We start from the raw sequence: 24,186 nt of genomic DNA on the forward strand, positions 1-24,186 counted from the left end.
AGATACAGGCACGGATAAGAATGTCAGTGATTGTAACGATGTCCACCATATATTCTTTTCCTTGCAGAGTTTATTTCATCTAATAGGTAATTGATTCTTTTCATCTTATCTTAGTCTTGGCTTCTCACTGCAGTGCAGCTCTTTATTTCTCAGGGGTCGCAAAACAAACTCTGAGACATGGGTTCACTTGGTGACAGGCGGTCTGTTTGTAGTCTGTTTTTTCTCAATTCTCTGCTGTTCCACTTAAAATGTACAAGAGATTTGTATTTATGTTATTTTAACCCTGAAACAGTTTCATAGTGCACTTCATAATATCTGCACCAATACAAAAACACTTTCTGTAGCGCTTGGTCTGAAAGCGTATGTGCTAAATCTAATTTTGGATTCATTTGCAAAAAAGACGGAACACAAGGCGTTGCCTCTTTGCTCTGTACTTTTTACAAACTAGGCTCAGTGGACAGATTAAGTGCCTGTATTGCTACCAAGTGATGTCTGTTATCCACTGAAACCAGAGCAACTTTGATCTGAATATAAATTCACATTCTTTTGGCATTAAATGCGACATTGGCAACATTTGCTACTCTCATTATACGAGTGCCATTTCAGCTGTCATATTAATTTAGCTCAAGTGATGTGCATCACTGCTGTCATATCTATGCATACAGACTGAACCATATAGTCAGGACTAAGTAGCTATCTATATTCATCATCTCCATTTCTCTCATTGGCGCCGGTATTACAAAGGCCTGGAGGCAAGCACAAGGCTGAACGGTCTACAGAGATAAATTGCATGGAAAATATTGTTTATCTTTGAAGAACTATGCAAAGCATTTGCCTGCAAATATTATGCAAATGAATTATCCTTATATATACAGTGTGCTGATTTTTTCTTATATAATATAATGCCTGAATGTGGGTTTAATTTGGAACACCGACAAAGAATCTTCAATTACGGTCACATTTTTTTTTTAAAAGTGGAAAGCATGTTTGCTGCGAATATCTGCACGGCACAAACTTGAATGTAAAGAAATATGGGAGCTGAGGTTCTACGGCAGTATCGCAATCGCATCATTGCGCCTATAAACAACACACAGACACACATGTGCTTTGGGCATGAGATTAAGCAGAAAGCTGTTTTCGTGATGCCATGTGCCTAATAAAGCTCTTTTGCTGTCCAAATTGGCCCTTTTGGTCTACTTCTTTTGATGTCTGGGGATGAGAGAGAGAGGTGGAAACTATAAAGCCCATTAAAGATACAGAGATCCTCTCTTCTCAACCCTTTAGCCCTGCAGCAGATGGAAACGTTGAGCCAAACGCACTTGTTCTCCAGAAGACCCACATGCACAAACGCATTATATTTGCATGTATTCTACCGCCCCGAAACTAAAAGCCAACATGATTAGCAAAACTTCAAACAGCTGGAGTGATCTTAGAGTAGGACAAGGCTGTACTGTGCAAAACTCAGAACACAAAGAGATGCGAGGGTTCGAGAGAGCGAAAGAGGAAGGAACCAAGAGATAAACAGCAAAGCTGGACGAAAAGCCATAGATCAAGAAGGGAACTGTGTTGCGAATACAAAGGGAAGACTTGAAGGGACCAACACATGAAAGACAAAATGAGAAGGTGAAATGAGGTGAAAGTGTGCAAGACAAAGAGAGAGACAGGAAGAGAAAGAAAATTCACTTGACAAAGTGAGCGGGCATAGAGAACTGAAAGCAAAGGCAGAAACAAATGGAGCAAACAGGAACGGGAGATGAATCTGTTTGCAAAGGTGCAGCTTTTGTAGTTTATAACCGCTGGGAAATATTTCATAGGAAAAGAGTAGTTTGTGTACAAGCAATGGATAAATGTCTTTTTTTCCCCAGGTGAAAAAAGACACATACTGATAAATGCCTTAATCCCAGCCTATGGCTATATGAGCCAGTGAGGGCAATGGCTAATAACTCAGCCTTCAAGCTTCCCTTGTGGAACAGCTATGACTTTATGTAGGCCACAGCATTAGTTTGACTTCATTTAGAAACCCACACTGAAAGCAAAAGCACCCACTATAGTTGTGTAGTTTAGCAACTCGTTTTAATTCATTCCAGTCAATTCATCACCACAATATGTGCTGGATAGGACTGTAAATGGACTGCATTTATATAGCTTTTTAAAACCAAAGTGCTTTACAGAGGGACTTTCATTCCCCATGCACAACACAGTCCTGGCAATGGGGAGCAAGCAAGCTTAATTTCTTTCTCAAGGGTACTTCAAAACAAACAGGAGGGGCTTGGGATCAAACCACCAACCCTGCAATTAATATCTAACCAGTTCTTCTTGTGGATACATGACTGCTGCAGAGCAATGAATTAATTATAGGCTACATTATCGAATGGGGCTTTCACTGCGCATCTCTAAGATAAATGCCAACATTAGTAACCCGTGTCCTCCTGAAAATAAACACAGTTTTGCAACCGGTTTTCCAAGTCAAAGGGTTTCGAGTCTCTTGTGCTTTGAGTCCTAAACTAATTTAATATTACAAATGTCATACTGAATTTTTAAAAATGTAATGGTGAGTATGTGTAGGAAATGATGTGAGTTTTCTGGGTTTTTGTCCACAGCATTATCTAAATGTGATCACTGGAGTTAACATCCGTTGTCACTTGCTGGCATGAACTGGATCCATCAAAAGTGGCAGAAAAATTTAGCTACAAGCAGCGATGAGGGAGCCGAGAAGTTAAGCAGGGTGCAGTCGCCATCGCAAATGAATTATGATAAAAGGGTAATGGGGAGTGCCGATAACAATAAGTCCCACGTCTATATGCCACACTTGGTGTCGACAAATCAAGGTTGCCAAACAGGAAGTGATGCCATTATGACATATTGACATGCCCTCAGTTTCTGTGTGGTGGGACATAGATAAATATAATAGTTTTTTACCCACTTTGCCACATATGGTCATATGGTTTACTGTATACAAGGTCATTGAACTCCAAAGTAATGGGTCCATTATGTTTCAGCTCCATATTTTTAATAATGGAATTTACTAGTGTAGCTTTCTACGATTCACAATTTAAAATAATTCTTGATATCTTATTTTGGGGCTCAGTTCACTTCTGTCTAAAATAAGCACCTCCTCTTTTAAGCCAAAGGTCTTCTGATTGGATGTGCCTTTCCAAACAGGATGTTTGAACAGCAAGTCGGTGGCATTTCTCTTAGTTAGAGCTGTGCATCTGTGATGACCATACTAAAGATATCTGCTCTCACTGACATCATACAGAAGCAAGAGTAGAAAAACATAGTCTGAAACAGACGAATTAAAACAGTCTGAAGCCAGAGTTATGGCTCACAGAGATCATTTGCAAATACACACAGCCATTTATTGTAAAGCTATGCATAGACATGCTAAAGAATAAAGGAAAAACCTAGCAGTCATTAGATTTTGATTAAATATAGTATAGTGTTGGCCAGGCTGTACCATTCTTCTGATCTCCCTTTGACGTCACTATACATTAGCAAGCAATTTTAGAAGGTCAATCTATCAAGCAAAAAAATAAGAGTGCCTTTTCTTGTTGCAGTGCTTTAATTACACCATATTTTTAAACAACCTCGGTGATCAATCTATGCACAAAGTCAGGCATCAATACATGAAACAGTTGCTGAGATGTGTTTGTTAACTTTGGCTCCTGATTTCAAATGGACCTAACAAACCAAAAATCCATGTGATAACATTTGTGGAGTTTGCACTGTAAAAAACATCTTTATCTATTTATTTATTTTTACTTATATGTAAACACCTACTAGGATAAGATTTCTTTTAATTCAGATGAAAACTAAGTGACATATTACTATACTATTATTTATTTAATAAAAAATTAAGTTAAAGCAGTGTGTGGGAAAAACTGAGTACACTGTACACTGTTGACTGAACCAGAGCTTGTTTAACAACCTTTAGGAGCAATAACTTTTTTTAAACAATTGTTTCTTGTACGACTTCAACAGTCTCTCACATCATTTGAGAGACTGCCAAACATTTTCAATTTTTTCAGCCATTCTTTTGTAGATTTGCTAATAGTCATGTTACATGACCCAATTTGGGCCAAGCCTTAGCTAACGGCCTTACACTTGACTAGGACTTCAACTCAGTGACTGCAAGGTGCTGCAAAACAAGCCCAAATCATCAGCCCTCCAACACCGTGCTTGACAGCTGGTACGAGGTGTTTGTTTTTTCACAAACATTGCACTGTGCATTTTGGCCAAACTCTTCTACTTCAGTTGTATCTGTCCAAAGGATATTGTTCCTGAAATCTTTTGGTTTGCTCAGAAGTAGCTTTGCAAATGTAGGCCATACTACTACGTATGTTTTTTTTTTATTAGAGCGAAGAGGCTTTCTCCTGGCAACCCTTCTAAAGAAGGCATACTTGTTCAGACTTTTTGCAATTGTACCATCATGAATTTTAGCATTTATCACTTTCAATTTCTCTGGGTATTGCACAGTCTGACCTTGGGGTGAATTTGCTGGGATGTCTAGTTTGGAAAGACTAGCACCTACGGATGGAAATTGATAAGAATATAGCGATTACGATTCCATTATCAATATCACTTATTGATTCGATTCCTTATCGATTCTCACCAGCTTCGCTTTGAGAGTCACCACTATGACCATCACCATCTGGTCAGATGTTTGCGCCTGTTGGAGGTATTTCCCCTCTTTGTTGTGATCGGTCTTAGGGTCATTAGTCAAATAAGTAATTATTATACAGGACACTTTTGTTTAAAGTAATGCATTCGAGTTTTTAATTGCTCCTTCTACTACTCGTTACATTACTTTCATGTCATTCTGTAAAATGACCTGAAATGCATTGTCTCACAATTACAGTTTCACAATATAAAGCTCTGGCTAATGTCTTACACACCAACACAAATCCCTGTCCTAATGAGGACACACATATAATCTTCATCTTATATTACACAAAGCCTCTCAGTAGAACAAAAAGTTAACAGCACAAAGAAAAGATGAAAACCAGCACGAGGAGACTTTTAAGTGATCGTCATAGTGATTCTATTAAAGAAAGATAGAAACTGGCTGGAGTCTGACTGCTCATCAGTTTGTTACCTGTTGAAATTCAGGGTCTGGCTGCTGGGCTGGGGTCGGCATTCACTCAGCTTTCACTCTGGGTTCTTGGCTAGCTTAGCATTAGCATGCTATCTGTGCAGATGCTTGCAAAGAGCAAAGTTGCGTTAGCAGCATAATGAAGCTGTTTCTGTCCTTGATGCAGTTAGCACTTTACCATTACACTTGTTTTTATGGGCAAAAAAATACTAAATAAAATAAAATAATAGTAATGTCCATATCCACGCTGTAGACTGTGTCACTGTTTTCCTCCTCCACACACAAACTGAAATCTTGTAGTGCAAGAACTGATAAGTGAGATTGATAGGAAGGCAGACTAACAATTCCAATAGAACTAGACTACTGGGAACCAGTTCTTAATTCCCATCCCTACTGGCGTCTGTCTTAAATGTTTTCCACTTGTAAGTAGTCTTTCCTCACTGTAGAAAGATGGACTTTAACTTTGTTTGGAAATGGCCTTATAACCTTTCCCAGATTGATGGGCAGCAGCAATTGCTTCTCTCAGATTATTGCTGATATCTTTCCTTCTTGGTATTGTGTTAACACACACCTGAATGCACCAGACCTGTGCACTGCTTTTATAGATGTGATCAAACTTGGTAATGATCAGTTAATCAAGAACATTTGGTTGGCATTGCCGAACAGCTGAGTTTTGACTTTGTTGTTGTTAAACATATAATAAGACCAGATAAAGGTCAGATTTTCCTGATATGAAAACCTTAAAACTGAAAGATGGTGTCCTTTCTTTTTAACATAACTGCATCTTTATCTTTGGCTTGTTTTTGGCGTTTGAGAGCTCAAGATACAGATGTAAGATCGAGGTTCTGTTCCCAGTCAGTGGGGCAGACTTTGCAGCTTTTTAGTCTATGGTTCAAGGGGCTAATACAGACTTCCTGGTCCTCCAAAATAATACAAAATAAAGATAAAATTACTAGTTCATAACATTATTCCCCCCAGTCAGCAATGGCAACGGTTAATACTAAGAGAAGTGAGTTGCTGAAAAGTATTGTTTCTGATTTTGTCCTGTCAATTTAACAGCTTCCTTAAATCCACATCTATAATTTTCATCTAAAGTTTGAATCCTCAGCTAGTTAACTTTAAGTCCTTCTCAGCTGGCCATTGCCTCATGTTGAGTTGTGATCAAGGGTGGGTCAACCTTCCATGCAAAATGAATCCTGGCCTGCTTTCATTAGGGCACTTTTTTTTTTATCACTGCAGCAGATGGCGAAACACACACGTTCAGTGACACACACATTGCAGCTCCCTGAGAAGCAACCTCGCCTCCTCTCTCAACTTTTCTCAATTTTTTCTCTCCCACTTTTACTCATCTATCACAGTGGAAACTTCAAAGTGGCTGCTATTTAGAGGTTACCCTACATCCTGGTTGCTTTGTAAGCATTGTTGCCTTCCCTAACGAGTAAATGGGCTGCGTTTGAAATGGAAGTAGCTACCACGAACACAAAGTATCTGACACGCATGTTCATACTGTGGACTGCAGAAAACAACCAACCTAAAAATGTGCCTTGAGTATCTCTTTAGCACATATCGACTGAGAGCTGTTTCCACGCAGGAAAATGAGGTGCAGGTCAGGCACTGAAATAAACAACCCACGCAGCATGCTATATATGTTTGTATTTCAGGAGCCCATTTATGGGGTCTCTAAGGACTTTTCTCAGCTCTTCTTTGTCTGACTGCACTGTTGGACAGGGAAAACACTGAGAATATAGAGCTGGAAGGCATTTTCCTGAGGGACATTCACAGCATATAATTTACATCATTTACATCACCTCCGGTGTTTTTTTCTTTCTTTTGTCACAGCATATGCAACATGCAGACAGTTTTGCATGATCTCACTCCAGTTAATGATCCAATTAGAGATTTCTGAATTTTATCCCTCTGTTTTCCTCGTCGAGATGTGATTTGGCTCCCGATTTTCCAACCTCTGCTGTGTGTATTTGAGATGCAGCGCTGTGTCTGTCAGCGATAGCCATCAAGGTTTAAGGTCAACAGATGCAGGACAGACCACGGCCAAAAGCTGATGGATTACAACGCTTTGATTTACGGCACAATACCACAGCCACCACACACACAAAATGCACGATTCTTCACACACGCCTACATTTTCAGCAGTCAATTAGGTGCATAAATATTTTCTGTGGACAAAGAATACACATACATACTGGGTACAGCATGCATGTGTCAAGTGTCAGCACCTGTCAAACAGTAGCGTGGCAGGAAAGAGAGTGGGCTGGTTTGGAAAGCAGACAGGGGTAAATACCATCACCTATTATAGACATGCCCAATGGCACAGTTGCGCGCACACATGCACACACACGGACACATGTATATTGTTAAATCCACAGTTCAAACAGAGGACAGGTGGCCTGGAGCACTCTAAAGCAACAGTGAATAACAATTTCTCTTTTTTATACAACTTCTTATTGCAGCTTACAGCACATTCATCTTAATACCATAATGCACTTCTTGTGCCATATTCACCACTCTGAGCAAACATATATGACTCCATCACTAAAGCACAATGACGCAACATGATGGATGCTGCTCACAGTAACATGCAAATCCTCACATTCAGGATTCAAACGTGTTCAGTGTGTGCATTTCAAATACAAATTCTTACCTTTGTGGTAGGACACTTGCTTGGATTGCATGGAAAAGGTTCCCATCACAAGACCCATGTTGACTTCTGGCTGCTGGAAGATTGTGCGTGCTGGCGTAAGTGAGTGTGTTTATGAGCGCGCGCTGGTCTGCCTGCCTATGATCAAGGTGTGCTAGTAAGTATGCGTACAGTAGGTGAGCGTAAATTTGTGATTAAGTTAGTCCATCAGCCAGCTGTATGTGTAGAAGTACAGATATCACTTCTCATGCTGCCTCACACCCACACAGCTCTGCCGCTTCTGCTCGAGGGTGTGTGTGAGAGAGAGAGTGTGAGTGAGAGGAGAGAGAGTGGGAGAGACAGAGAGAGTATGCGTGTGTGTGTGTTTCTATGTATGCGTGTGTAAATGAAATAAGCGGCACACATCCACTCTCAGACTGCCTTTGTCTACCCTGCCACTGAAGCTGTCTATTTTACATCCCTTCTATCTCTTTGTCCACCAGTCCCCAGTCACCAGACTGTCATCCCATCAATTCCTCTGTGCCTCTTCATGTATCTGCCTCTATGTCTCTGCTTCTCCCTGCTCCCGTTTTCTCTCCCATTCGTCTGAGTCGCTCCGTGTCTTTGTCTGTCTGGTGGGGAATGGGGAATTGCACACTGTTGCACAGGAAAAGGCAGAGACAGAGACGGGAGAGATGGGGCAAGAGAGGAGGACAAAACTCAAGAGAGGGCAAGCGAGAGGAGGAAGAAGAGATGAGGAAATTAGGAGAAGAAAGAGGAGAGGGTGAGGAGAAGAGGAAGAGGAGACAGAGACAAATCAGGAGGATTCACAAACGGCAGGGGAGGCAAAGTGAGGAGGCGAGAGGGTGGAAGGGGAAGACCGTGAAAGAAAGAGATGGAGTGAGATGATGAGTGCAAGAGGTGAGCGGAGATAAGGGAGGAATAGACTGATCCGTGCCCCCCTTTGCTATTCAGCAGGCAAACAGTCTGAGTGTGGAGAGTGCATTCGCTGCTTTATCTCTACATGCACAAGTGTGGCAGGTGGTGTGTGTGTGTGTATGCGATTGTGTGCGTGTAATTATTCTGCTCGCGGGTGGGTCATGGACAAAACCCTCTACGTGTGGCACAGCTACGTCCTCAGAAACGCTGCCTCGCATTTGTCAGCGACTGCATCGACATGCTGTATCAGACATGTTTTTGTGCTCAAGTCTCCTGATGAACTCATCAACTACACACACACACGCACACACAGAGGCCACACACCATCTACAACAATACACCCAGGAGAGCGATGCCAGTCTGCAACACAGTCCAACTCATACATGCACTCCTTACTCCCATCAGTCACGCTTAACCCCTTGGTGCCCTCTGTGTTACACCGGTTGTTCAGATTGGCAGGCTGCGCTGATGCCACTGATGGCAGCCCTTATTGAAATTCCTCACATGGCTTTAGTTAAGAAAACAATTTACAGCTGAGCCATCGCTGTGGTTGAGCTGAGGCCATCAAGGCCAATGATAAAGTCATTAGGGCATGGCATTCATTAAAGGCTAGCTGCAGTAGCCTGTATGCTCAGGATCAATGCAGAGTAAAATAAGAGAGGGAAGAAGGCAGTGCAAGAGACTGAGAAAAAGAAAATTAAGAACAGGGTAGTGAAAGGTGGATAGACAAAGAAAGTGAGAAAAATGAGCACTGCAGGGCAGGAGTATGTGTGTGCGTGAGTGAGTGCGTTCAATGGTGAGAGACATTTTTTGGGTATGCAAGAGCTCACACCTCCCCTATCCCTTTTCTATCTCTGCAGAAAGGAGGAGATCATACGTGATTCTCTTATCAAAATCAAACACTAAAGAGGAAAAAACATTTTGCACATGCGTGCACGCATACGCACAAACGCTGACAAACACTCAGTGCTTACAGCAAGTAAGAGCGGCAATAAATCAACACAGAGAAGCAGGTCTTTGAGTACACACTACAGCAATGACACAAAGACATGCTGATTAAATTCTGAAAGCCCGGCTGAATAGGCGAGATAAGGGAGCGTGATTTGCTGTAGTGATGATGTTTAACTTCAGTGAAGGGGTTACATACACATCCATCAATAGAAAGAAAAGCCTTCGGTTGATCAAACACTTTGAAAACCCAGTGGATAAACTGAAAAAGCTCACAGGGGGAACGCTGAAAAACGTGTTGTTTTGATCAGTCTCTGCAAAGCTGACATTTTCCAAATACCAAGTTTTCAAACAACACAGGCTGAAGAAAACAAGCTGCAATTACAGAATAGAATAGAATAGAATAGAATAGAATAGAATAGAATAGAATAGAATAGAATAGAAAGTCAATTCTTAACCTTGAAAATAGCTGAAAAACCTTGGGCAAAAGCCCCTCAAGCCTAAAGAAGATGATACTTTTTAGTCTGTAAAGACCTCCAAAGCAGTTACTCAGTGGATCTTGTCGTGCTCTCTGTTGTGTGCCTTTTACTTGTTTTTGTATATATTTATTTTGATTGTATATAGTTCTCCTGTTTGTTATTTATTCCTGCTGTCTTACTTTTCGTATTTTATTCCAGAACAGTTAGTGTGGAACACCCACAAGACATGTATAATCAAAATAAAGGACTATTCTATTCTATTGTATTCTATTCTATTCTATTCTATAGCAGTGAGAATGGTTTGTCCTCTGGAAAAAAAAGCCTGAACAAAAGTTTCTCAAAAATCTTTGAATTCCAAAACCCAGAAACAGTGAGAACATCTGCACAGGAAAAGCTGCAGCATCAATCACTTCTCCAATGACGCAAACGCCTCCATGTACATGTTCAACTCAGCTCAGTTAGAACTTAAAGAGTTATGACTCCTGTCTGTTGGAAACAAAGACAATATTGCACTGTTTCAGAACAGTCCACAGATGGGAGATGGATCATCGAACTGCTGGACTTGCCTGCCGCTGGCTTCCTTTTTGTAGCAACCAGCAGCAACTATAAGCCATCTGTACCCAGCAATATTTTCAGTGCTATTATAAAATAGTATATTTTTTTCTACATTGTCCTTTGAAATCAGTTTGGAAAGCTCCAATGAAAGTGCATAAGTGTCAGAGGGTCTGGGCAAATCTTGTGTTTATTTTCAGGTTGTTTTGAGTGTGGAGGTTTGATTTTTAAACCTCAGAACACCAACACTAAGTGTTGCCTTCATTCAGTCACACTAGAGTAAAACTAGGACAGACATCTCCATGCAGCCAGGAAAAATTAGTGGTTTCCCAGTGATTGCATTGAGTTTTTTTGCATTTGGAGATTGATTGGAAGTAGTTGAGGTGACTAAACTTGGCAGTCAGAAACTTAGCATGCAGCAGTCTCAATTCGTGGGTAACAACTGGCAATTGCAAGGTGACGGTAGAGGTCGCCTGGTGAAAGCCAACCTGTCTCCAAGCAATTGTGGTCCAACTTGGACCACTATGAGCACTCTCACACAGATTAGCAAAGGTCTGCATATAACTGAAGCCTGATTTGATGTGATGTGACTTTGTAGGGACTTGACTCAATAAGATTGTTCAACTACTCATCTCAAGTAACTAAGTGGCTGTGTTTTGTTGATATTCCTATGTAAAAGCAAGGTTGCTAAGGACCTATGTCATTTTGCAGTCATGTCACCATCGTGCAGCACTTTAAATGAAGAAAGTGAAGAAATACTGGGCTCAGACAGCATCAGCCGATTGTGAACAGCTGCCCAAAAGAGGTCATGACATCGATTGGACAGGGGTTAAAGTCATCAACCAGGCGTCAGCACGTTAAATGGTGGCAGAAAAATAATGACATTTACTTTCACAGTCAGAGTGGTCGCTGTCACAGTTATTGTAACCACTTGACAGTTATTCCTGAGGCAATGCGATGACAATTGTACATCTACCATTTCTCAATACGACAGTAGCATTGTGGAAAATGAAACAAAAAAAAAATACAATGTTTGTTTTGGAGAATGAGAAAAGAGTTTCAGATCCATCAATTATATATGACTGCCTCCAGAAACTAGAAAAACAGCTCTCTGATTTTACATAGGTAGAATTAAAGTCTGGTTATGTTAAGCACAAAATATTTCTTGTTTAGGGAGGCACACAGACTGGGTTAACATTGTGTTATTCTTGGGGACCGATTTGTAGTCATGTGAAAAAGGAATAATTAGTCTGTTCAGGTAGGGAACAATTATCACTATGATTAAACTGGTTACACAAAGCTGTCTGTCTTAAGGTAATGATGCTGCTGTCATTCATGTAAATTAACTCGGGTAAAAATCACTGCAAGGCCAAGAAAAAATTCAGCTAAGGGAAATGGGTAAGAACGTTCCCCTGGACTGGAGGTGTAGTTTCTGGATAAACTGAATGGTCAGTTTTTTCCATGAGTGGAGTTTTATTTCATCCCTGATGGTGCAAGCATATTCCAAGATGACAGTGCCAGATTTCATAGCAATCAAATAATCAAAGAGTGGTTCACAGAGCATGAGACATCATTTTCACACATGGGTTCACCACCGCAGAGTCCAGATCTCAACCCCACTGAGCATCTTTGGGATGTGCTGGACTTTGATGATTCTCTGACCATCCATACGAGAGCTTGGCAAAAAAAAAAGTGTTGTGACAATGCATAAGCTTATTAAAAGATGACATGAATAATTCATGCAATCATCCTTTAATGATCAGCTGACCTGATCATTAAAGGATTTCTTTAAGAAATGGAGCTACTGTAAATCATCACCTTTGTTTAAATACTTTAAACAATAACAAACACGGATTAACTGAGCCATTAGCTTTCTAGTCATTTTAATACAGTGAAACTAAAATAGCACTCTAGACTGTTTAGTTGCAGTCCAGTAACAGTAACGGCAACAGGTTCATCACATTAGGCCGAGTGCCAAACCCTTCCAAGACATTAGCTTGACATCGTGTGTGCTGCTACTCAGTCCTGTCCAGCCTTCGTTGGATCGTTCTGAGTGCCAGCCAACCCTTCTCTCATCATTTATTAACCATTACACAACAGACCTTTTATGGGATTGAGACGGCAGCCTGGGTGAATGAATGGAGGCAAAGGAAAAGTACATGGGGTTAGACTGTGGAGTTGAAAGGTAGAAAGCGTTTGACAGCATACAGACGGTGTTGACAAGCACAGAAAGTGGTGAACAGGCAGTGAATAATAAATTGGCTGGTTAGCTGCTGTCCGGTCTTATTAGATGAAGGCTGAATGGAATCTGTCATAGTGATAACCGCACAGAGGAGAAGAGATTAGGGCAGAGAGAGAGGGAAATGCAGAGGGAAGGAAAGAGTATAGGAAGTGGCAAGAAGACAGCAAGACAAACAGGAGCAGATATTCTGAAGACCAGATGGGAGTAATTCTAGGAGGGAGGGCCGAAGGGGTGTAGGTGAGGAGGAAAAGAAGGAGAGCTACAGACAGAACAGTTAGATGCAGTATTAGGAAGCAAGATTGAAGACTGGCTCCTAACAGGCTTAGTGACATCTGAGTCATCAGGACAAACAGATTGATTTACTGAAGTGAGAAGCAAAGGAGACGAGCTCAACGATCCTGCCAGACACGGGAAAGACGTGTAGCGCCACGGAGAGCAGACTATTTCTGCAGCAAAGAGACAATCGCATGTTGGTTTTCCTTTAACAAAGCCAAGCATGTGTTAGTTGCACCAACACAGACCACAAAGCAAAGTGTATAAAAGGCCCAGTGGAGTAATTTGGTTGCTATGACTATATCATACCGCATAATCATCATGTAAAGGATCATTTCACCAAAATCATAAAAACACAAATAACCCCTATTAAGACATGCAGTTGTGTTTGTTCAGGCTTTAAGATTTCCCTTTTTAAAATGTCTGCTACAAAACCAGCACACCAGGAGTGAAAGAAATTGTGTTTATAACTTCACAAATATAAAAAAAAAATAGAAGGATTTATCATTTTTCCTGTTAACTGGAGAAAATTCATGACTTTGATTTTATTATTGTTCATTTAAAAAAAATCATGCTAGCTAATATTTGCTGGTGTGCTCTGTGTTCAAATAAAAATGCAGCATAAGTATCTGCTGATTTAGGCTGCTGGCCACACAAAGCAGGATCTCTGAAAGTCTTTAAGTCACCATAATCAATCTTAGTCTATAAATCGATCACATGTGTGTGAGAAAGGGGTCGATTGTAGCGGTAAACGCAACAAGAATTATCAACAGCTTCTCTCAGTTGACTTGAGCATTCAAAAAGCATGGTAGGATAGTCTTATTGACTGTCTAATACTATTATATATAGATATATATATACTATGTGGTATTTTAGATGGGCATTGCTTATGTATGTAAAAGCAGTGAGCAGTTCCTACTAAACACTCATCACTTCCCATCATTTAGGTTCAATCTCAGTTTCAGCAGTCCAAAAATTCTTTAAAAACTATGCAGGATCTTTTTGATGGTACTCTAATCTGGCCTTTCTGTTTTTGCAATGGATGGTTTTCACCTGCTTGTAAACTCCCCATATTTCCATTCATGAACTGATCTCTTCGTAGCAGACCTTGGCAATCATGCGCCTACCTCCTCAAGAGTGTTCTTGAATTGACTACATTTTCTTATTCCTGTCATCCTCTCACATCATCTATAATTGACTGAGACAGGACTCTTCCAGACACTAAACCAAGGCACAATGTACATTTCAATTCCTTTAATTTTAAATATGTTTATATTGTCTATCCTGTAAAACAGTCAGATGTCTATTCATATTAATGTACAGAATTCACCTGCTTGCTGCTACTACTGCACATTCACCCAATGTATATACTATATATATAAAAACACCCAGCACGCCCCTGCAGGCGGTTTATCCTTCAAGCTCGGGTCCTCTACCAGAGGCCTGGGAGCTTGAGGGTCCTGCGCAGTATCTTAGCTGTTCCCAGGACTGCGCTCTTCTGGACAGAGATCTCCGATGTTATTCCCGGGATCTGCTGGAGCCACTCGCCTAGCTTGGGAATCATCGCACCTAGTGCTCCGATTACCACGGGGACCACCGTTACCTTCACCCTCCATATATATATATATATATATATATATATATATATATAATGTTCTTCCTCTACACCCCCCCCAATTTTTTTGCACATGTCAAGGAGCGTGTCAGGCTACATTTCACTGTGTGTTATACTTGTATAACTATGCATGTGACAAATAAAGAACCTTGAACCTATCTTTTTTTTCCCCCATGGTTTTTCCACAAGTGCTGTTGAGCCAGCCAGTACATTTATTGTTTAAGAATTTACCAAACTGTTTTGGTTTTTCAACACGTCGAAGGCCTCCTTCATTGCATCGACATGTCTTAAGAGCTCCTATTGCGCGCTCCAGTGAATAGCTGCCAATTCAACAATTAAACTCAACTCCAGAAGCTTTATCTGTGTAATTAGTCATGGCCTCACCTGGATGTGAAACAGTTTTTTTAGTCATATGTCCAGTTACTTTTAAACCTCTGAAAATGGAAAGCTATGTATAAAAATGACTGCCTTCCTAAATAATAAATGCAATACTTTTGTTAATCCCCTTGAGTTAGAGCTGAAAGTCTGCAATTAAATCCCATCTTGATTATGGGAGTTAAAATCCTCTGTAGTGGTGTGCAGAGGCAACTGTCCAAATACTTTTTTTATCTGATTGAACGATAAGTTATCTAAACCGTGCTGTTAATCTCAGTAATCGTGCTTACTAGCACCCCAGCTCATCACAATCAATATCAAAACATCACCTTTGAATGGCTCTAAAAAACAAAATAATGATTTTGAAGTTTTTTCTATTTACTCTGGTTATCTTTGCCTAATATTAAAATGTATTTGATGATCTTAAACATGTATGTGTAACAAAAACAATGTATATTTTAGCCTAAAAACAGCTGTAACCGCGTTGTACTGTTTGAAAACAACAAGAGCCCATGTTGGTGAATCTTTGCTGCTTTTAGACTCTCTCCATCACAACAGCCTCTCCTCAAGGCCATGGCTGCTGTTTTTCTGTCCCACAGTGCATCTCTCAAAACAATTCACCGCCATACGCCACACACAAACTTTATGTCGCCTGTCAGAACGTGAAAAACACCATCTAACCTTCTTCCCCCCGGGTCGATACACAGATGACACATTTCCGAGGGCTCTTTAAGCTCTGTGCAGCTTGACGTGAAGTTGCACAGGACATTAACACTGAGAGACGCACTAACACAAAAGCTGTTTATCCATTTACTCTTAAGCTTGGCTGAAATATTTTCTGCTTCATTTGCCATAAATGTTTTGCAGACAGCGTCACCTTGCCTGTGGGTGTTACTGTTCTCAGACACATTCAGCCTTCACTAGCCGGCCTGCTATTCCTGGAAGCAGATAGTTAGCAGATGAGTGTATTCATCTGTAAATAAATATAAAATTGACATTTTTGTTGAAGGGAATCAGGTCTTATTTCTTTACTTCATCAGTGCCCCAGTGGTTTATGTGAACTGAATGCAAACAACTCTATTGACTCTCCCCTTCTGTGTCTCGTTCCCTTCCTCACTGCAGATGAAAGTGATGGAGGTGTTAATTGTATGCAGCTTGGGGATTGATTACAGCGTTTAGGGGGGGAGAGTGGCGTCCCCACCTCAGAGAGCCTTTTTCATAAAAATTATTATGCATTATATTTTGTATTAAATATTCGCCGTGTCCCCTATGGCACATTAAAAGTGATATGACAGCATTTTGGAGCTAAGCAGCACGCGCACACACACACGCACGCAGTTGTCGAGCACACTCAATGAGATAATAGCACACACACATCAATATCCAACTCAGAGCATATGTGCAAAAATGTGCAATCATGTGCACACCCTCATCCATCTTCTCATTTTTCTTTCCTCCTTGCTCTTTGTTCTTATTTACTCTTTCCTCCTCTTTTCTGAATACAAATACGAGCCAAGTCGCCAACCCCCCGCCCCCCCACCACCACCACCCCCGACTCAAAGCAAGAGGGAGCCTGGAGCAAATATCTGATGGAAAAAAAGAGGAGTTAGTGAATATTTCATTAAGTACTTATGAGGAATGCACAGCTAGGTCACTGTGGCTGACAACTGTGAACCCTGAGTCTGAAAATCCGCCTTGCTGTCCATCATGCATCAGCCATCAAAGGAAAAGCTGCCTCGTGTGCCAGCACTTTGAGATAGTGAATATTTAAAGCTTTAAACACTACATTTTTCTCTAATCTGCTCTGAAAATGTGGGAATGTGTGGTTACAGTAATCTGGAAAGGAAAAAGAGAAAGAGTAACCTGATGCCCTCTGCTGTCCAGTCTGATAAACACAAATACAACATATGGATATTACTCATAAACATTGTTGAGACAACACTGGTCTCTGCGATTCTTTTGGTCCTGGTAGAGATCACGCTAAGATGCTGCCATGTTTTACACAATCATTTTATTACTCATTATTCTTAGAGGTGCATCTGGAGATCAGCACACTGCATTCCTATGCTAAAGGCTGATCTAAAGAACTCCACACAACAGTTACAGTTATAACCTCTGGTCTCCTCCCCCCTATACAGTAAACACCCCCACAATGGAAATACACTAGTACAGTGGCCAAGGGTGCTGACACCCTGACCCCCATCTCCTTTTATGGTAGTGCCCGTTTGCCCTTTGTCTGCTCCTCACCCTCAGTAACTCTTGCTAGTGTCCTGGGGGTGGGGGTTGATTGTCCTCCTGCCCTGTACCTCAGTTCTTTGTTCCCATCCCAGGCCTATTTTCTATTTTGTATTCTTACACTCATTAACCGCAATATTATAATGTTGAAAGAAATCACAAACTATATTCTCTTTAACTCTGATCTATATGAAGGAATCTATTCTCAACAACATGAATACATAGTTCTCTTTAAAAGGTCATTTCTGGTCTTCGTCACCTAATATTATTAGCCATTTATAATTGGGGTACTAAAAATCATGCTGGGTTGTTCTCATTAGTGAACACCAACATCTTTTTCTCCTCCTGTTTCTAAAGCACATAAAGAAAGACTGGATTCAGGTCACGAATTGGGCTCAATTTATTGTGAGAAGCAAGTAGTTTCAGGGGTTCTTGCCTTATTCAGCCTGCAGATAAGAAGAGATTTTTTAGTAGTATTTTCTCTGCGTGGCTGGGGATTTTCAACCAAACAGGGTTTTGTTTGCTGATGACTCCCATCAGGTGCCATCGCATTTGCCCAGACCACAGCCGAGCGCACATTTCTACATCCAGGCAGGTTGCTTTTGTATGCCAGGAGGAAGCACCAGAGGGCAGGCTGCATGAAAAGAAAAAGTGAAATCAAGCAGGCTGTTTACAGCCTGGAGCTGCTTGGCAGGATGTTTACAGGGTTTTCAGAGATGACAGGAAGCAGAAGAGAAGTTTACTGCTAAGGCAATGCAGAAAGTGACTGACAGGCAGAGATGAAGTGAGAGGGAAACCAAAGTGATGAAAGGGATTTAGTCTTTACAGCCTGCAGCTAGAAGAAAAAAGCAGAACTTAAGAGAGGCAGAGATTTCTGGGAAGCAGAAAATTCAACTAGTATGTTTTTTTTAATTTCTAATTTTTTTTTAATGTTATTTAGACACTTTTTTTTTTAAACTGACAAGAAACACCGAAGATAAAGGACTCTGGCTAAAACGAGACAGGCAGCATCAGAGATATATTAAAGTTTCTAAACTCGCTGGAGCAACCCAGTTAGCATGTTTTTTAGTAGAATTTGAGAAAAAGAAACTTTTTAAATAATTTGGTCTGCAAATAGTTAAATGATTAATGATGTTAAATGATTCCCTCTTATTGTTCTTTCTCTGGAGACTACACAGTTGTTATGACTTACTAACAAAATAGTTGAATTAAGTTTAAAGGGTGACAGTATTGAATTTTTAAAAAATACCTTTACCTTAAAAAAAACAACAATTTTATCGCACTTCATATTTTTCACCTAGCTGCCCACTCCCCACCTGCAGTAGCTCCACACCCACAACCAACAGTCTACAATCATCATATTCAGTCCACCCATTCATCCATCATTTTCTGCCACTTGTCTGGGTTCAGCATGGTATGTGATTGCCCCAGGGCTTTGTCCCTGCAGGACATTTCTGAAACACCTCACCTAGGAGGCATCCTCAGCTTTGATTTCATTCTTTCTGTCACTACCCAGAGATTGTGGCCATGGATGGGGGCAGGAGCAAAATGACAGCTCTGCTTTTACTCTGGGCTCTCTTTTTTTTTTTTACCAAAACAGACCAGTAGAGTGTCCCCATCACTGCAGATGCCCCTTTCAATCTCCTGGTCCACTCTCCCCTCAGTCATGAGCAAGACCCCAAGATACTCAAATTCCTTCACTTGGGGCAGCAGCTCAGCCCCGACCCAGTGTGCAGATGTTCCGAAACTTAGAGGTGTTGATTTTCATCCCTGCTGCTTCACACCTGGCTGCAAAAGGCCTACTGGATGCTGGGCGTTGTGCCGAGTGCACATTTCTGCTTAACAGTTGGTGTTTGAGCAGGACAAACTGTTGTTAGCACAGAGGTTTGCCAAAAAAACATGACTCGGGTTCCGATCTGGTGGTCTATTCTTCCCAATCACACCCCTCCAGGTCACACTGTCATCGTCCACCTAAGGACAATGGAGTCCCCAGTAGGGCCATTAAGAAAACGGAGCACATTGAACTGTCATTAGGTGCACAGACAGAAACTTAGTTCCAATTTTATGATCTCTGTTTTTATTTTGTTCCAATTTTATGTTCACATTTTTATTTTTTGTATCGGTTTTATGGAAATAAAAAAAGTGTCTATTTTCCACATTGTATGTGAATTATTATAAATCTTTAAACATGTTCAACAAAGTATTTACACAATGAGCTGCTAATTGTTTGAACTGCATAAATTCATTCTTAGCAGTATCTCATGTCTTTAACGTCATGCATAATGTTTTGCCATTTCAAGGTCAGCCGTGTCAAAGAGCTTAAGTGACTTTGATAAACTTAGTTCTTCAGAAGCATGTTTACAGGTCTTAAAGCTTTAGGTATTATAATTTAGTTAGTAAGAAACCTGACTTCAGCTGCTGTGTAGCTCAGAGTCTGATTTAGTCAGAGAGCTTTATGGTAAAAGAGAGAATTTTTAAGTAATTCTGCTCCACTGCCTGTCATAAAAGTCCTACTGAGATGTAAAGGACAGATTTGCATATATATTTTATTTTATTTTATCCCAGTCCTTAATGTCCCTTTCCTGTCTTCCTGCAGAATAACAAAACACATTTGTGCCATGAATTTCAAAAAGGGAAATGGGATTAGCAACATCAGAAGCATAATTCCTTTAGTGAGGTTTGCTGTCACTGATTTGATGATGGCTTAAGACAACCACTCATGAATTTAGCGATTTAATGTAATGTTATTTTCTCCCCACCGTAAACTCGTATTTTCCCACAGGTACCAGCAGATGTCAGTGCTGCTATGAAAACCTTTACAGAGCTAAATCCTTAGCAAACCTGTGTTTACAATTCATTTCAATACATTTAAACACTTGAAGTATTTTCTCTTTCCAAAGCCATGCTGCTACTGGTTTAAAAAAAAAACTGATATAAAAATCATGTTACCAGTGAGAGGACCAGACTATTCTGTCCCCCGCAGCTTATTACTGTCTTCTTAAAGTGTCCTAAAATGCTGACTCTTAAAGGTCATCTGAAAAGAGCCTGTAACTTACAGTGAAGTGTTGAAAATGCTGTCAGGCCTCTTGGCTGCAGAAAGTAATAACCCTAGTCCCCTTTTACCATCAGCATCTCAGAAAAAAAAACAGAAAAGGACTTTGCTGCTATGGATGGACAGATGGTTGCATGGATGGATGACTGGATCAATATCTCAGTAGATGATATTTTTTACTTCACGGATCACGAATAATTCTTAAGGGAGAGTAAAATACTGATCTGATCTTTGAATTTATGAGTTTTGATCAGTGGAGCATTCTTGTGCAGAGGTAACAGCTGTAATTCTTGGTAGTATTAGTTGCTCTTAAAGAAGGAAAGAGAAAATAAGCACATGGAGCTAACAAGCTGTGGATGCTTATAAGTTGAGAAACTGTAGGAGACATTACTACACAGTAAAAGTCCCTCAATGGCAGTGCATTGGTTTTCTGGAGTTTACCCTAAAATCACCAGCACATACAGTTATTTAAAATTCTGATCTTTAAAAAGAAAACAAATATTAGAATTTCAGATACAATTAAGCACCATTAGGAAAACAGTGAGCCAAATGAGACGGCATTACATTAGACTCTCTTTCCTTTTTCTCCAAATGGCTTCATAACCGCCCAGTTTACAACTATCCAGTTTCTGATGCAGACTGTGAAAGTGATCTGAAATGGATCCCAGCACTCAAGAAAAAATATTTCAGAAAAACAAAGCTCAAGCACGAAGCCTAGGTGTAATTAGTATTGCAGTGTTCATAGTGTTCATCTGCCACTTCATATCACATCTTCTTTTCATATTCAGTTAACACAATGTGTGCGTATGAGCCTGAACCTCAATGTGTCTGATATTTTGCAGAGCCAGATCTCTGGTTCCCTGCAGCTCATTTCCTTTTTGTCTGTGTGGGTGTTGTACTGACCGTGTGTATTTTTTTTTTTTTTACATATATGTGCTCATTTGTGTATGTTTGTGATTACTTTCTGCTCAGTGTGCATTTTATTTCCTGTGAGCATGACAGGGGAGCACTTTATGTTTGCTGCTGGTTGCTCTTTTGGTTTGTCTTCTAAAGACTGATTTGTTATGCAACCAAACCTCAGCAGAAGCTCCTTCATGACGTTATGAGTGTGTGAGACCTCGAGGGCAATTCTACCCACTGTGGCTGAAAGCTTGAGCCATCCACAGACATGTTTGTGAGTGTGTGCGTGCATGCATTTGAGTAAGCCTATTGTGCATCTACTGTATGTGTTTCACTGAATTCTTAGAAATTTCCCATCCCACCAGAAACAATTTCAGCTGGCTCAAAGAGTATTATACAGTAAGTGTGTGTGTGTTTGTGTGTATGTGTGCATTTGAGGAGGCTTGTGCGTGTGCCTTCAAGCAGCTGCTATGCTGCAAACAGTTTCTGAAGCACGGCTCTGTGTGCCTTTTGCCTGCACTGCTTTCCTGCTTCGGCAGTAAAATGGATCGCTTTAATGCTGCACACGCGCGCACACAAAAACATCAGGCCAGTAACATGAAGACACAAGAAACATGCAGGCACATACACACATATTAACCACTAATAAATCACAATAGTAAAGCCCTTCGTTTCCTCTCGACATGTGTGTGCAACTCCTTTCCCCGCCGCTGCCACACCGACGCTTTTTATTACTCACATTTATCACAGGAGCACACTCGCACACACTCTGTTCTGTATCAACTTTATCTCTCCTCTCTATTAGTCGCTTACTCCCTTCATCTCTGTCTTTTTCAGTCCCCCCCCCCCCCCCCCCCCCCCTGTGGAGAACATACTGAACAGAACGAGGTCAATAGCAGACAAGAGTAGATGCCGCGGAGAGTGAAGAAAAGAGTTGCACGAGCTGAAGATGAACAATGAAGTGGACTGAACTTTCACTTCTGATTGTGTGCTAATAGGCTTTCCTGCAACACTATCACTGTCTGCAGCACCCACTTTCTGAGCAAGCAACTTGTGCAAATTCAAGAACTTAGGAATATAGCCATGGCTCAAGCACATACGTACCTTTGATGAGAGTCCCAGTGACCAGTTTGTGAAGGGTCACAGCAAACTTGACAAGACCTTGTTTGCAGCGTTTTGCACACCCTGTCATCCTGACAGCGACCCGGGATGCAGCAGGCTGAGCAGGGCCAGAGCAGGACAGGGTTTCCAGGTCCAAGTCAGCACCACCAGTAGCAGCACTCTCAGATCAATACAACTTCTTCTTAGTATATGTATCCAACACCGGCAAAAGGAGCAGAAGATAGAGGCTTACTACGTCGCCTCTCGTCTTCCTAAGCTGGAGGGGAAAGGAGGAATGGTGATCTCCCTCTGTTTTTCTCTGCTTTCCCTCCCCCGCTCTTTCTTTGCCTTCTCCAGCTCACCTCTGTGCGTGTCCAAATTAGTGAGATGTGCATTTAGTGAGAGTGAGAAAGAGAGAGAAGAGAGGAAGAGAGAGAGAGAAAGAAGGTGTGTTGAGGAAGTAAAATTTGGTGTCCGAGTAAGACAACTACAGCTTATTAGAGATTCTCTTACATTCCAAGTTTCCATGAAACTTCCTTCTGCGGACAGCCTGTGGGGTTGCAGTAATGAAGCAGTCTCATGAACTCTTCGTTGCTTTTTCTGTCCTTCTTCTTCCTCTTTCTTTTCCTCCTCTTTATCAAATGCGTTCCCCTTTAAGTGGGGAAGCAGCAATACACTTTCAGCACCGGTGACAATGGACAGCTCCCCACCACGCAGACCAAACACACTAAGCTTGTTCTGCTTCTTTCTGTAGGCAAACACACGCGCACACACACACATGCTAACATGCACACACACTCCTCCTTCAACCCCTCCCACAACCCTCAGAACACATGAAGGCACTTGGTCTTCGTCCGCTGATGAAATGAGCTTTGTCTGCAAACACCAGATTCAGCATTTATAAATATTATCACCAAAATTAGAAATAGAAAAACTCTGTGATTTTAAAAGGTATTCAACTTGACTGTGTTTAACATTTATTTATTTATTTATCTTTTGTCTTTTATATTTTATTATTATTATTTTTGCTTTTACTCATTACGTGTAAATTTAAGTGGATTTCACATTTAAAAACCAAATAAACAACTTAATATAGAGTCAATCTCTGCCTGTCAGCTGCCATGGAGCTGTCACAGGTCAACGTTCATCCAATCCAGTCTATGCTTTTTCTTGAAGCCCATCCCAGCTGAAATGGGTTGAGAGAAATGATGCACAGTAGACGCAGAGAGACAGTAAACCATTCACATCTACACCTTCAGCCCATTTAGAATCAAAATTAACTTCTGTGAATGTCTCCGGAGTGGAGGAGGAAACAGAAGTATCTGGCAAAAAGTCAAAAAAATGATGTCCTACTCTGACCTGCCTAAAAAGTGGTAACGTCAGTATCTAAAAATACTCTGCAAATAAAATTCCTGAATTTAAAAACAAAACATATGTGTGTGTGTGTGTGTATGTATATATATATATATATATATATATATATATATGAATCCACCTCATTTAAAATGTAAGCAAGTTTAATCTTGATGTTTTATATCTCAGCCTTTACACAAGCTTTTACTCTATTGATTCCTTTGACCTCAATCACAGTTCATCAATAGGTTTTCAGCCAGACAGTGAGCATGCTAATCAATCGATCCATTTGTACTTAACAATAATTGTTACGGATCACATGCTTTTGACCATTACCATGGCCCCTGATTCATCCTTACTACACTTTTCATCGCGCTATCATTGTCATCGTCATT

The 24,186-nt window shown here is 40.7% G+C and overlaps 1 protein-coding gene across 2 annotated transcripts in view; it reads right to left on the bottom strand.

Annotated features, from left to right (window-relative positions):
- Positions 1-22,584, bottom strand: part of kcnip1a (Kv channel interacting protein 1 a) — a 44,999-nt gene extending 22,415 nt beyond the window's left edge. Inside the window, exon 1 of one of the 2 annotated variants that reach the window (XM_086314837.1) lies at positions 22,442-22,584. In XM_086314837.1, coding sequence (XP_086170963.1) covers positions 22,442-22,529 — 88 coding nt within the window. In that variant the 5' untranslated portion in view covers positions 22,530-22,584. Of the gene's footprint in view, positions 1-7,751; positions 8,530-22,441 lie in introns of those variants that run through there. The other variant, XM_086314847.1, reaches the window with a different exon arrangement.
- Positions 22,585-24,186: the final 1,602 nt, after the last annotated feature.

The sequence above is a fragment of the Aulonocara sp. 'chitande type north' Nkhata Bay genome, linkage group LG2 (assembly GCF_057382095.1).
Source record: "Aulonocara sp. 'chitande type north' Nkhata Bay isolate Kocher_YH1m ecotype deep benthic linkage group LG2, A_spYH_male_GT1.1, whole genome shotgun sequence".
In the NCBI taxonomy this organism is placed as follows: domain Eukaryota; kingdom Metazoa; phylum Chordata; class Actinopteri; order Cichliformes; family Cichlidae; genus Aulonocara; species Aulonocara sp. 'chitande type north' Nkhata Bay.